General features: G+C 39.6%; 1 protein-coding gene across 2 annotated transcripts in view; it reads left to right on the forward strand.

Annotated features, from left to right (window-relative positions):
- The window catches only part of plcg1 (phospholipase C, gamma 1), a 64,753-nt gene extending 54,180 nt beyond the window's left edge, over nucleotides 1–10,573 (forward strand). The window contains exons 23-33 of one of the 2 annotated variants that reach the window (XM_017698224.2): nucleotides 228–321; nucleotides 1,123–1,189; nucleotides 2,818–2,981; nucleotides 3,289–3,385; nucleotides 4,047–4,271; nucleotides 5,286–5,434; nucleotides 6,457–6,571; nucleotides 7,097–7,258; nucleotides 7,810–7,898; nucleotides 8,358–8,614; nucleotides 10,349–10,573. In XM_017698224.2, the coding sequence (XP_017553713.1) occupies nucleotides 228–321; nucleotides 1,123–1,189; nucleotides 2,818–2,981; nucleotides 3,289–3,385; nucleotides 4,047–4,271; nucleotides 5,286–5,434; nucleotides 6,457–6,571; nucleotides 7,097–7,258; nucleotides 7,810–7,898; nucleotides 8,358–8,614; nucleotides 10,349–10,391 (1,462 nt within the window). In that variant the 3' untranslated portion in view covers nucleotides 10,392–10,573. The remainder of the gene's footprint in view (nucleotides 1–227; nucleotides 322–1,122; nucleotides 1,190–2,817; nucleotides 2,982–3,288; nucleotides 3,386–4,046; nucleotides 4,272–5,285; nucleotides 5,435–6,456; nucleotides 6,572–7,096; nucleotides 7,259–7,809; nucleotides 7,899–8,357; nucleotides 8,615–10,348) is intronic. The other variant, XM_017698225.2, reaches the window with a different exon arrangement.
- Nucleotides 10,574–13,256: the final 2,683 nt, after the last annotated feature.

Genomic DNA, 13,256 nt, shown 5'->3' on the forward strand with positions numbered 1-13,256 from the left:
ACCTATTAGAAATGAAGATACTTATTAATATCCTAATTTCTTTTGCACTGTTCTGATAATTTGGGCAGCATAAAAATGACATTTTTAAAGAAATTCTTCTAAATACCAGAGACTCGAGCAAATAAGGCTGAAGTTGAAAGCTGGCAGTTAGTTTCAGATCAGTACTTGTCAGTGCAGGTGTAGGAGAGGAAATGGCTGTTTAATGGAATGTGTGTGTGTGTTTGCAGGTGGAAAGGTGACTATGGCGGTAAGAAGCAACTTTGGTTCCCTGCAAACTACGTAGAGGAAATCAGCCCTACAGCGGTGGAGCCGGACAGATCTGTGAGTGCTCATCTCTGTTTACGTACTCACTCTCAAGCATGGACACACATGCGTACCATGGCTCTTGATTTATTCTTTGACAAGATGTGGGATTGTACATATGCCCCACATGTATGTTCTATAGCCAAGTACACAGGGAAATTATTAATAATTACGTGTGTGTCTGTTTTTCCTTCTGTAAAATGATCATTTTTGAGATATGAGGTTTTGTTCCATCCATAGGGATATGTATGTATATATGCGTGTTATGTATAAATGTCTCATGTATGTGACTGTCAGAACAAAACCTCGTGTCTCCAAAAAATAACAATTCCTCTATAGATTATATAACCCTGAATCTGAATCTAACCTCAGTCTTAACCTCAGGACCCAGTAACAGATATTTGTCAACTATAAAAGCAAATATTTATCATTATAATGATGCATGATGTCTTTACAAGCACAAAACACACTTCTTGTCCAGATAAATGGTTCTAAATAAGGTGCCTAGGACTTGGACAGCACTGAACACTATAATAGTATAAATGTAATTTGCGATAGTTTAATTTTGCTGTTCTGAAATGAAGCAGAGGTGGTTACTAATTGTTTTGCTTGTCATAGGTGCTGTTTCTGTTTGGATTCAGTGTTAAGTTCTTTGTCTGAGTTGTAGTAAAGCTTTTCTCTGTTTTGTTGTGACCCTGTGTGGTGGGGAAGGGGGGTGTTTGTTTGTAGCTCTCGCTCAGTGTTGACGTTTTCTCTGCTCTGTCCTGTACACACACACACACACGCGCACACACACACACACACACACACACACTGCAGGCAACGGAGAACAGCCCTCTGGGAGACCTCCTGAGAGGAAGTGTGGACGTGTCTTCCTGTCAGATCGGTGAGTGTTCTCCTTCCTCTCTTTCCCTTTCCTCCTGGATTCAGACTCTGGCTCCTTTACTCCAGCTCCCTCTAGTGGCCCTTTGGTGGAAGCAGTCTTTCGTGCTTCCTTTCATATGCAAAAGCATTAAAGTGCCTGGCAACCTAAATCCATTTTTCTTTTCTAAGTATACTGTACTATGCTGTGTGTTCAAAAATATATGGACACCTGACCATCACACCTATATGACCTTGTTGGACATCCCAATTCAAAAACATGAGTTGGCCTACCTGACTGTTAACTCCCTCAAATCCCAAAAAGTTTAGAGTATGTCTGTGGCAGTTTGTGCCCGTTCATTTAGAAGAGCATTTGTGAGGTCAGGCACTGATGTTGGACATGAAGGCCTGGCTCACAATTTCCATTCCAGTTCATCCCAGAGGTGTTCAGTGGGTTTAAGGTCAGGGCTCTGTGCAGGCCACTCGAGTTCCTCCAAGCCAAACCTGTCAAACCATGGGTAGATCTCAAAACTCTCTTATTGATGTCTTCTAGATTCCTCTCTCCTCCATCTTTTAGCTTGTCACTGTAAATTAAATCCACAATTTATATGGACACATCTGTTCTTTAGATCCTCTTGGAGGACTTAAAGAGCGAGGAAACACACGTGCATCCTACACGGAAGGTTTTTTTTTTTTTTTTTGCCGTGTGTTCTGAGGTGCAGTGGAGCATGATGCTCTGGAGGTCACCATGCCCAACACTAGGCAAGAGATAGAGGGGTGTATATATAAGGATCCCTCCATTTAATTTCCAGAATCTTTAGGAGTCTATGCCTGCTAGTACAGAACACGCACCCAGGACCTTAAAATGTCCCTATAACTTCGCTTTAATGGAAATTCAACTACAGAACATGCACTCGGAGACCTTAAAATGTCGCCATAATTTAGCTTTAATTGACATGCAGTTCAAAACAGCTGCAACAAAGGGGAAAATATGCAGCACACAGGCCGCTCAGGCTCTGGTGTTCGTCTGCTACCCAGCTGTGCTGCTGAAGCTCACTCCTTTATGACCCCCAGAGTCCTTCAGAATAAAATTTCTGGACTAATTAAGAACACATTGCCTAACTAACCAAGAGCAAGAACAGTGTTATTCTTAAGCTAAATACTAAGCTAAATACAAGCTAAAAAAAAAAAAAATAAAACAGAACGAGAATTTGTATTTGTTCATAAAAAATAAATATGTATTTATTTGGTTTTGTAGCCTTTGTAGAAAAAGGTAATGACGTTTTCTCAGCCCTTCAGTGCACAAAAATGTGATTGCAGTTCTGATGTAAGTAGTTGTTAGTATTTAATTTCTGTTTATTTTGCAGAATAGTAAATGGTTATCATTTTGTATTTTGCTTTTGTTTAAAAAAAAATTGAAAAAGAGAGGTTAGTTAGAATTTAAAGAGTTACTTTGCCCAAAAATGTCTGCACTTCCGTTACTTCCAGCCGGAGACTCATATTTTACTATTTTAAAATCACTCGATATTAATATCACTTCTCGTATCGTCATCGTGATATCCGACAGAGTTATCGAATATCACATTGCATGTCAGTATCGTGCAACTCTAATGTCTACCCTTTCTCTGTTTTCCTCTCTCTCCCCCTCTGCAGTGGTCAGGCCGGATGGAAAGGGCAGTAGACCTCATGTGTTCTCCCTGCTGCCCATGGGCTCTCCGCGTACGGGTCCAGTGCTGGATGTGGCTTCCAGCTCTCAAGACGAGTTGAAGGACTGGGTGCAGAAGATCAGAGAGGTCGCCATGACCTCTGAGGCCAAGGTCTGTCTCTCTTGGGTGAAATTAGAGAACGTTCTTAACGTCAACCTGAAATCTAAACCTCTTTTTAGTTAGTTTACATAGCACATTTCATCATATCTGACCGTTGAAAAAAGGCAAAGTTATTGTTTTCTCATAATCTTCAAATCAAATCCTAACGATTTTCCCACCTCTGACATATCACCAAAAAAAAATCTCAAAGCTGTGTTTCCCCTTAGGCTCAATACGATTGATTAGCCAAAACATCTTTAGTGCTCAGTTTTGCACTGGAGCTATGAGGCTGATGATGCTCGTTTGTGTTGTCACGCAGCTGGAAGAGGGGAAGATGATGGAGAGGAGGAAGAAGATTGCACTGGAGCTCTCGGATCTGGTCATCTATTGCCGGCCTGTTCCTTTTGATGAAGACAGTATGAGCTCCATCAATGCACTTTAATAAAACTCAGTGGAATATGTTGTACATGATTTTTAGGACTACATATCCCATGAGGCTTTTTTTCTAAACCAGTGTTTTACACTCCTGGTGCTGCACATTTTAGCATTTTTCCCCTTTTAAACACCTTTTAACCCTCCCCTTGCTTTTTTAATGCAGTGCTTTCCCATTTTCCTTTTCTTCTTTTACATTTAAAACAATAATACAATTTCCCCCATTATATTAATGATTATTTATATACACTGAACACTTTGAACTACTTGATATGTTTGCAGAGTTGGTTGTTATTTTGTTATTGACATTTATTATTGCACTTATATATAACTTGATAATATAGTGATAACCTGATGTTAGAAGTAAAACACTTAAATATGTAATGGGGAAATCTGAGAACTGGGGCAACAGTATTATTAAAGAAGCCTTATTTTGTCTGATGTCTGTTTAACACTTTGACATTAGAACCTGTCTGTGAGCTCCTCAGCCGTGTTTGATTGAAGTCTGAGTGTGAAAGGATAAAACGGATAGTAATGAACTGCGAAAAACAAACAAGCCGACTTCCTGAGAAAAGTCATGCTAGTATAAACAAAACTAGCCCACGTGTGTCCAGACTGAGTCGTGTTCGTCCTTGTCCTCTGCAGAGATCGGGACAGAGAGAGCCTGTTTCAGGGACATGTCCTCGTTCCCCGAGACCAAAGCTGAGAAGTATGTGAACCGGATCAAAGGGAAGAAGTTTCTGCAGTACAATCGGCTGCAGCTCTCTCGGATTTATCCCCGCGGCCAGCGCCTCGACTCTTCCAACTATGACCCCTTACCCATGTGGCTATGTGGCAGCCAGCTGGTGGCCCTCAACTTTCAGACCGCAGGTACCAGCCTGGGCGACACTGAATAAATTCACTACCATTGATAACTGTGTTGTGGTGTCAGATTATGTTTATTATTGTATTATCGTATCATATTGTATAATGAATTTATTATCATATTGGGTACGATAGACATTATTGGAGACAACACTCCTTTTGGACTGCTCTAGCTCATTTACAGTTGGTAGTTGACTGTGCTGTTTCTGTCATATACATTAAAATAAATAAGAATAAATATTTGAACTAAGTGTTAATGTAAACATTAACCAGACAGAAAATGCAGTAGTTCCTGTGTATTTTGAAAAGGTCTGATGCACACAGTAAATGTAATGTAGTTAATTTTTGTAATTTATTAATATGCCTAAAACTTTACTTTTTTGACATTTTACATTTATTTTTATTAGTTTTATTTGTGTATTTTATTTTTTATTTATTAAGAGTGGTTTCCAATTTAAGAATGTGAAAGTGTTTTTAATAAGTGCAATTGGCATTTAATGCTAGTTGGAAAAGCCTTACAAAAGTTTTGCCTGCTGTACCGCATATGTGGAGTGATGCCTTCATCCATGTGCCTTCAGAGAAATGCACACCTAATAAGATGGTTCTTCAAGGATTCTTTAGTAAAGAAAGTAGTTCAGAGTTATAGAGAATGTGCTCAAACCTTTTTAAAAAGGTGCTATTCTCCATACATTCTCCATCAATCTGAAGAACACTTTCATGATGCAAAGAACCCTTTAATTGTGCAAAGGGTTCATTGAATGTCCATGGTTCTGTATAGAACTATTTACTTTACAAAAGAACCCTTGAAGAGCTTTTCATAATGATTCATACTCACTGATATTTGTCTTGGTTCATGTGGTCATGGATCAGTTGGATGTAGAGGGGTAAAAGTGACAATAGTCTATAAACTATATTAAGTAGACTTTTAAATATGATGAGAGAGTGCTGGGAAGATCTTTTTTCTGTGGTATCTGTCTAATTTACTTACTTTATATAATGATTCTGTTTTTCTTCTACTAGACAAACCCATGCAGATGAACCAGGCTCTCTTCATGCTGAACGGAAGGAGTGGCTACGTGCTGCAGCCGCCAATCATGCGAGACGACAACTTCGATCCTTTCGACAGGCACTCTCTGAGAGGAGTGGAGCCAGTCACACTGATTATAGAGGTATAAGCGCATCCAGCTCCACCCACTTACTGTAGGTATTACACAAGATGTTTTGTAATGTTGCAATATAAACAAATAATTTTTTTTTTTTTTTTTTTTTTTTTTGTAGTAATGCATTTTGTTTGGAAGAAAAGAAATCTTTGAGTATGTTTATACTGGCCCACATTAGTTTTTTTTTGTTTATTTTTTATCATATATATATATAACAAGGTTAAACAAATAAACATGGCATTGCGTAACTAGATAAATCAAACAGCAATTCAGATCATTTTTTCAGGTTTTCAGTACATGGAGTTTCACACAGGTCAAGTCTCATTTATGTTGTTCACTTGCGTTTTCTAGCATTGTTCAAGGCAAATGAAAAAATGGAAAAGGAAATGAGGGAAAATGAGCTTTCTTTGTTTTTGATTGACGTCCACAGTTAAAACATGGAAGTTCACTTTTACTCTCTTCTCTGTAAAATGTGTTATTTTAGTGTCTGCCGTTTGTCCTCCATGTTAAATCTAGCCATTCACTCAGCTGATGTAGATACCCATGAAAGGGGGACTGTTAGGAGCAGCTATGTGTTTTGGATGAAGGCTGGGTGGATTGTTGTTGTTTCGCAGATGCAGGCCAGTTTGGGACCATGAATTGTTAGGACTGATATCAGCTATAGGTCATTTAAGGCCGAACGTGAATGAGTAAACAAAAAAATTGATTTGGGCAGTAAATCAGGTTTGGCCCACTTTTCCCTGCAATGTAGCCTCTGTTGATTTAATATGAGATGTGTCCTTTTATCAAATGTGGTTTTGTTTTTGTCATGATGATTGAGTTTATTTTGCCCAAATATTTAATGTATTTAATTCATTGTACCGTAGTGTAATAGAATTAATCCGCAAAGGCAGTCATTAGGTGGGCTGTCGTAGGAGGCTGTGCAAATTAATTTGTTCAACAGTTAAACATTATTGGAATGGCTTTGCACTATTATGATGTTATTATGAAGGTAAGAATACCACAAGTGTTTGTTTATTGATCTTTTGAAGGTGCTGGGTGCACGCCACTTGCCCAAGCATGGTCGGGGCATCGTGTGCCCACTGATAGAGATCGAGGTGTGTGGGGCGGAGTACGACAGTGCCAAACAGAAGACCGACTCTGAGGGTGAGGATGATTAAATTTTGTCTCACCATTCCTGTTAAATGACTGCAGGCACAGTCACCATTCAGGCTATACTAGTGTGATCATACTGTTGAGTAGACACGTCACAATACAGATAGATTACAATACAAGAATATAAGAATACAGTAATATTCTTATATTCCTAAAAAAAGACAGCCACTGTTAAAACTTCAGTTGCTTATGAATGCATTTGTTTTCTAAAATAGTGGTAGTTATGCCTTGTTTTGCATTCTGACTATTTTACATAAAAATAAATGCAAAAAAAAATGCAATTTTGATATAATTCCTACTCTTTGGATATAAATACCATCAAATTAAAGCAGAAAGTGGGCACTTTGAGTTCATTGTATTATTATTTTATTTATTATTTATTTCCAGTTTGCTGTGGTAGACAGTGAAAATAATAACTGTTGACATGCAAATATTTATGGGGCTGATTTGTATGACTATTGTATAAGTTGTAGATATTGGTTACTACGAACACATTTCTGTCTTTCATTTTTATAGCGGATAACGGACTGAACCCCATATGGCCCCGGAAGCCCTTCCGTTTCACCGTGGGCAACCCCTCCTTTGCCTTCCTGCGCTTCGTAGTCTATGAGATTGACATGTTCAACGACCAGAACTTTCTCGCTCAGGCCACCTTCCCAATCAACTGCCTCAAACCAGGTACGAAGAGCTAGATTAGACGAAGGATGAGCCTGAGCCTCTGAATTTCCGACGTGAATGTTAATTTAGAATTTTTGATAAGCAAAGTGATTTCTCACTAGCATCACACACTGTCATATTTGAGATGTATGAACTCTCTGCTTCACCAGAAAACCTGTCCTTTAATCAGTGATTTTCATTAGTTTAATATAAGCAAGGAAAGAGTCTTGCAGCTGTCTGAAGACTAGCACAGTGTTTGAAAAGTGTAGTGTATGAAATATTGACTATAAATCACTGGATTCATTTTTTATTATTTTTTTTTCTAATTCTTTTATTACATTTTTTCTAATGTGACACTACTTTTTGTGTTCCAACCTATCAGAGGTCAGAAAAAAAAGTATTGTGACACATCATAAATAATGAAAACTTCATTATATATGATGTCACATACTGCCAATTTGCCATATTGCCAAATTCTAGGCTGTATTAAAGTAACCAAGCATCTGGTAAAATGGTTAGTTCGATCTCTAGTGGTGACACATAGAAATGAACTCTTTTGTGTCTTTCTTCAGGCTACAGGTCAGTCCCGCTGAAGAACAGCTACAGTGAGGATCTGGAGTTGGCCTCACTGCTAGTTCATCTGGACATCATCCGAGGCCGGGTGAGCAAATAACTCAAGGCTTAAACTCAATAATGGCACAGGCTTGGTTTAGTATTTCTATACTGTTCAGTATACTGTGACAAAGCCAGCTTATTTCTAAAAGTTAATGATACGTTGGAAAATTGTCATCTAAAAATGGCCTACTCACCTATTATGCATACACTTCCTTGCTCTCTCTCTCTCTCTCTCTCTCTCTCTCTCTCTCTCTCTCTCTCTCTCTCTCTCTCTCTCTCTCTCTCTCTCTCTCTCTCTCTCACTCACTCACTCACTCACTCACTCACTCACTCACTCACTCACTCACTCACTCACTCACTCACTCACTCACTCACTCACTCACTCACTCTCTCTCTCTCTCTCTCTCTCTCTCTCTCTCTCTCTCTCTCTCTCTCTCTCTCTCTCTCTCTCTCTCTCTCTCTCTCTCTCTCTCTCTCTCTCTCTCTCTCTCTCTCTCTCACTCAGCAGCATGAGAATGGAGAGATGTTGAGTCCGTTTCTGGGTGCGGGGGCAGTAGGGGTGTCGGTGGGCAGAGATCGGCTAGTGGACACTGGCTCAATCTCCTCTGTGTCCTCCATGTCCCCTCTGCCCTCGTCTCCTGGACAGGCACTGGGCTACCGAGGCAGAGAGGGATCCTTCGAGGCTCGCTACCAGTCTCCGCTGGATGACTTCAGAGTGTCACAAGAGTCACTGCTGGACCATGTGGACCCCCAGAACAGGAGGTCTGTAGCTCTGAGTCCTTATGAGTTTCAAGTATATTAGATACAAGTACTTAAAATTGCACTCATTGGCTGTTATATCACAAACAAGCATCATAGTCAGGTTGAGTCTAAGGCTGTGTCAAGGAGTGTAAAGGGGTCAAGACCAAGTCAAGATTGAAACCCAAAACCTTTGTCTTCAAAATCATGTTTAATTAATATTAAATACTATTTGCAGTCCAGGTGGAATGATGGAGTTATTGTAACGTTAAGAAATTTTAATATCCCAGCACATTCACATAGGTGCCATAGAACTAATACCTAGAATTCTGGGTTATTGTTTTAATTTATGTAATTGCATTATTTATTTCATAATTTTGTAATGAAATAACCTTTGCTTTGGAAATGCGTTCTTTATCAACAGGTCAGTCTGCAGTTTTTCTGCTTTTTTGGCTGTACTAGTGGGTGCATCGACTAGGCGACTAATAAGTCCACCAGGGGGCAGCAGTCGACTATATAAGGACAATGTGATGGTGAAACCTGCTGTGAGCTGGCAGCAGTAGAGAACAGGAATAATTTTTTTTCTGCTAAACAGAGTACTTCATTAGTGCAGAAGTACTACTTGAGGTGAAACCACTTCCACTGCAAGATGATTAAGACTGTACTGAGCCCTTTTCAAAAAGTTCTATATAGAACCACCTACAGCACAGTCTTAAGAACCCTTTTTTGATGCAGATAACCCCTTTAATCATGCTAGTGTTCATGATTCTTTATAGAACAATTTTCTTTACTAAAAACCCTAGAAAACCATAATTTTTAAAAGTTTGTGTACAAACACAGATGTTGCTGTTTACCGATCTATTTTGATTTGGTTTTTGAGTTGTGTGCGTCTGACTTTAGTGTGCATTGGTGACAGTTAAAAGAAAATATGTTTTTTTTCTCTGGTTAATCTCAAGAGTAAATATGCTGAGACCAAAAGAAGCCCAAGTACAGTTACTATTGAGTCCAAGAGAAACATCAACAGAAAAACATCAAACTCCAAGATCGACCTTGAGTACTACAGTATGCCTGCTGTTGCCTTGAGGAAAGGAGCAGTACTGCCGCTGACCAAATATTTTTTTTTGGTGGTGAACCACAGTCAACTTAGCAGTGACATGGACTTGTGTAGAAACTCAACACAGCTGTGCCATAGACACTTTTGGTGGCACCACACATGCTACCAATGTCAGTGTCGCTGTGCTATGCTCAGAAACTGGCTAGTCATGAACAGGGTAGAAGGCAGCTGATAAACTGTGCAACGGATGAGCTACAGTCTGTAACTGTGTACCTACATAGTGAAGCTGGGTTAGGTGTTTCTAATAAAGTGGCCAGTGAGTGGAAACACAAGGTAGGGGTTTCTAATGAAGTGACCAGTGAGTGGAAGCACAAGGTACGGATTTCTAATAAAGTAGCTTGAGGAAAACCGAAATCAGAACTTTAAGCTTTTCTATTGTTGCTGCTATTTGTTTACTGTTAGCACAAGATTCATGTGAAAAATCAAGTGACCACACAGGCTAAGTAGAGCCCCACCTACTTTCACCTTCCTGTTACGCGATGGGAAATGAACTTGGATACTCAAGCAGGAAATTGATAGTTCTGGGTTTGGATTTTTAACTGTATTGTGTTGTACTGCCCAGAGGGACTATATCTAGTGAATTAGGATGATGATGATGATGGTGGTGGTAGTGATGGCGGTAGTGATGATCTTTTCTTCTACAGGCTGATGCGAAGACCCCGGGTCAGTGCAGACAACCGCGTGTAGCCCCACCCAACACACAACCCACCCACCCACCCACGGCCAGCATAGGGGTCTGTCAGTGCTGATGATGTCATGGACTGCTGTGAAACCTGTTTCTATGGAAACGTTGTCGCCAGTGCGTTTGGCCTACATTTCAGGCAGAACCTCTCTCTCTCTCTCTCTCTCTCTCTCTCTCTCTCTCTCTCTCTCTCTCTCTCTCTCTCTCTCTCTCTCTCTCTCTCTCTCTCTCTCTCTCTCTCTCTCATTTCTTTCTGTCTTTCTTTCATTTCTTTCTGTCTCTTTCTCTCCCTTGGTCTTTCTTTCTGTCTCTTTCTCTCCTCTGGAGACTGCGTGAGAGAAGAAGAGAGTGGGAGGGTTTTTTGGTTGTGAAGAAAAACGAGACACTGTTCAGCCTCTTTTGAACGAATGGCCAGAAGGAGGCGTTTCGAGCGAATTTGCAGGACATGCGGCAGTCTCATCAAAGAAGGCCAACGGTCAAGAACTGGGAGGGGATTGTGTTATTGGCATCAGTTTGAAACTGCTTTGAAATTAGGATTTCCTTTTTTTTCCAGTTCTTCTCTCTCTGGCGTATATAAATATATAGGTATATATATATTTATTCCAGCTCTGCTGTCTACCAGAGAACAGCTGCAGCTGATCTGCTCTCAAAGAGCCTCTCTCTCCATGTTTGATTTTTTTTTTTTTTTTTTTCCTTCAGAATTATTATTTAAACAACAATTTTTAACTTTCATAATGTGATTTTTTTTTTTTCTTTTTTTTAAGTAATGTATGTGTCTAACACAAGGGCTTGGCTTGCCTTTTTTTTTTTTTTTTTTAAATAATGGTTCTGTTCTTGCTCGCACGCTGTTTCTCTCTTTCTCTCCTTCTCTCTTCATAAGCTGATGGACTGAAGTGTCTGCTTTCTCCCCAGCAAACATTCATTTTCTTTCCGTTCTTTTTTTAGTCAGGCAGAAATCCGGGCAGCCATAAGAGAAAGCTCAGGAAGAAGCCTCGGCCTGTTTTTTTTTTTTTTTTGTTTTGTTTTGTTTTGTTTTGTTTTGTTTTGTTCTGGGAGGCTTCAGGAAAATGGGACCAGGCAGTGTTGCAGAGCCTTTCACTTCATGAACGTTAAGAATATTGTTATTGGATCATCATGGAGTCTCTTTGTTTACCTTAATTCTGTTTCCCGTTATCAGAATTTTCATGGATTGAGGAAGAGGCACAAAAAAACAGCGTTTTTTTTTTTTTTTTTTTTTTTTTTTAATTTTAAATAATCATTACCTTGTTCTGTTCTCAGTCCTCATCGAATGTCAGTCAGTCTGGTTCTTAATTCAATCCAACGTCCAATTTTGAGAGTTATTCAGTTCTGTTGCCGGATCATCTCAGTCTTTCTCTTGTACTGTTTTTAATCACAGTTCCTCAGTACATGACTTTCCTTTTTAGTTCTGCAGCAGCTTCATTACAGACTCCTACTTCATATGTGACCCCACTAGGTGTTGTTCCCAGCATGTGTCACTTGATTCAGTGCTTTTCTGGCTATAGACTGCACATTTGAAATGGGCCAAAGGTGAGTGATGATGGAGGACACCTGCAGGGATATTACTGACTGCTGTTTTGTGCAAACAAGATGTTTTCTTAAAGAAGGACCAAATGAACTGTATACTTGATTCAGAGTATTTCTCACGAGGGTCCATAGTTGCAGTTGTTTGTGTAAGTCTGGGCATTTTAATACTTTGGATGTTCCTGAATCTTTTCCATTCTCGACAATATTGTATCTTCTCTAATTCTGCCCAGTGTCTTTTATGTAAAATGATGAGTACTTATCCAAAGAACCTCAAAGGGATCATGAAGAAGGCTGATCACAGGTGGTTACAGTATTCAGCCAGTGACAGGTCAGTGAGTATTCGTGCAGGTTACCATGCTTCCAGGTAACCTGCATCTGTTTTCCACAGTCGTGTCATCATTCTGAAGTTGTGCATCATGTCCATATTAGGAAGTCCGGGTCTAAGCTGTTTGTCTCCATGGGAAAAAGGAATGGCATTTTTTCCTGTGGCAGACAAAGCTGATATGTTTTGCCGTATGGACATTTCTCTTCCGAGTGTTGCCAGATCCTTTGAATTGCGACATACAAGCAAACACTGCTATGCAGTAACCTTACCAAAATACCCCAAACCAGCAAGCCTGGCCAAATGTGGTAGTTAAGAGGCTTTGACAGTTGTAGGCAGTTTGAGTAGCTGCTGTTGGCATATATACATGCAAATTCATCACCTTTTGGTGAAATTCACTGCTTTGCATGCTGAATTTGAAAGCCATTCTTGTGAATCATGAAGGGGTTTTGAACTGTGGGAGAACAAGGTTAATATATATAAATGATCAATTGATTTCTGTGGACTGTCGTAGCAAATGGCCTTGATTTATAGTAGATGTGAGGTCTCAAAGGAAATTGACCTTGTTATAGTAAATAGATTTTTAACAAAGTTATAATACATAGAAAACAGTACAGTATTTAGAAGTGATTTGTATAGTTGTTAAACATGGAGAACTAATTCATTCCACAGCAATTACTCCTTTGTTTTAGTCTCAGAAGTTCACATTACTCTCACTAAATCTTTCTCTGGGAGGAACGCTGCTGGACCCGGTTTAAAAATAGTACATTTGCAGTCACTTAAGCTTGCGTGTAGCTTGTATGTAACATTTATATGTATTGTGTGTGCAAAATAACCTCATAATTAATACGACCCAGTGACGAGGTGAAATGTTCCCGGGGCAAACCACTGGGGGTGATTCATAGTGGAGAGATGAACAGACCTGGAGTTCCTTAAATGGGCTTGATGTCATTTTCAGAGGTGTACAGAACAGGAGAACATGGGATAGGATATGGGGGTGTGG

This window comes from Pygocentrus nattereri, chromosome 9 (assembly GCF_015220715.1).
Source record: "Pygocentrus nattereri isolate fPygNat1 chromosome 9, fPygNat1.pri, whole genome shotgun sequence".
Classification (NCBI taxonomy): domain Eukaryota; kingdom Metazoa; phylum Chordata; class Actinopteri; order Characiformes; family Serrasalmidae; genus Pygocentrus; species Pygocentrus nattereri.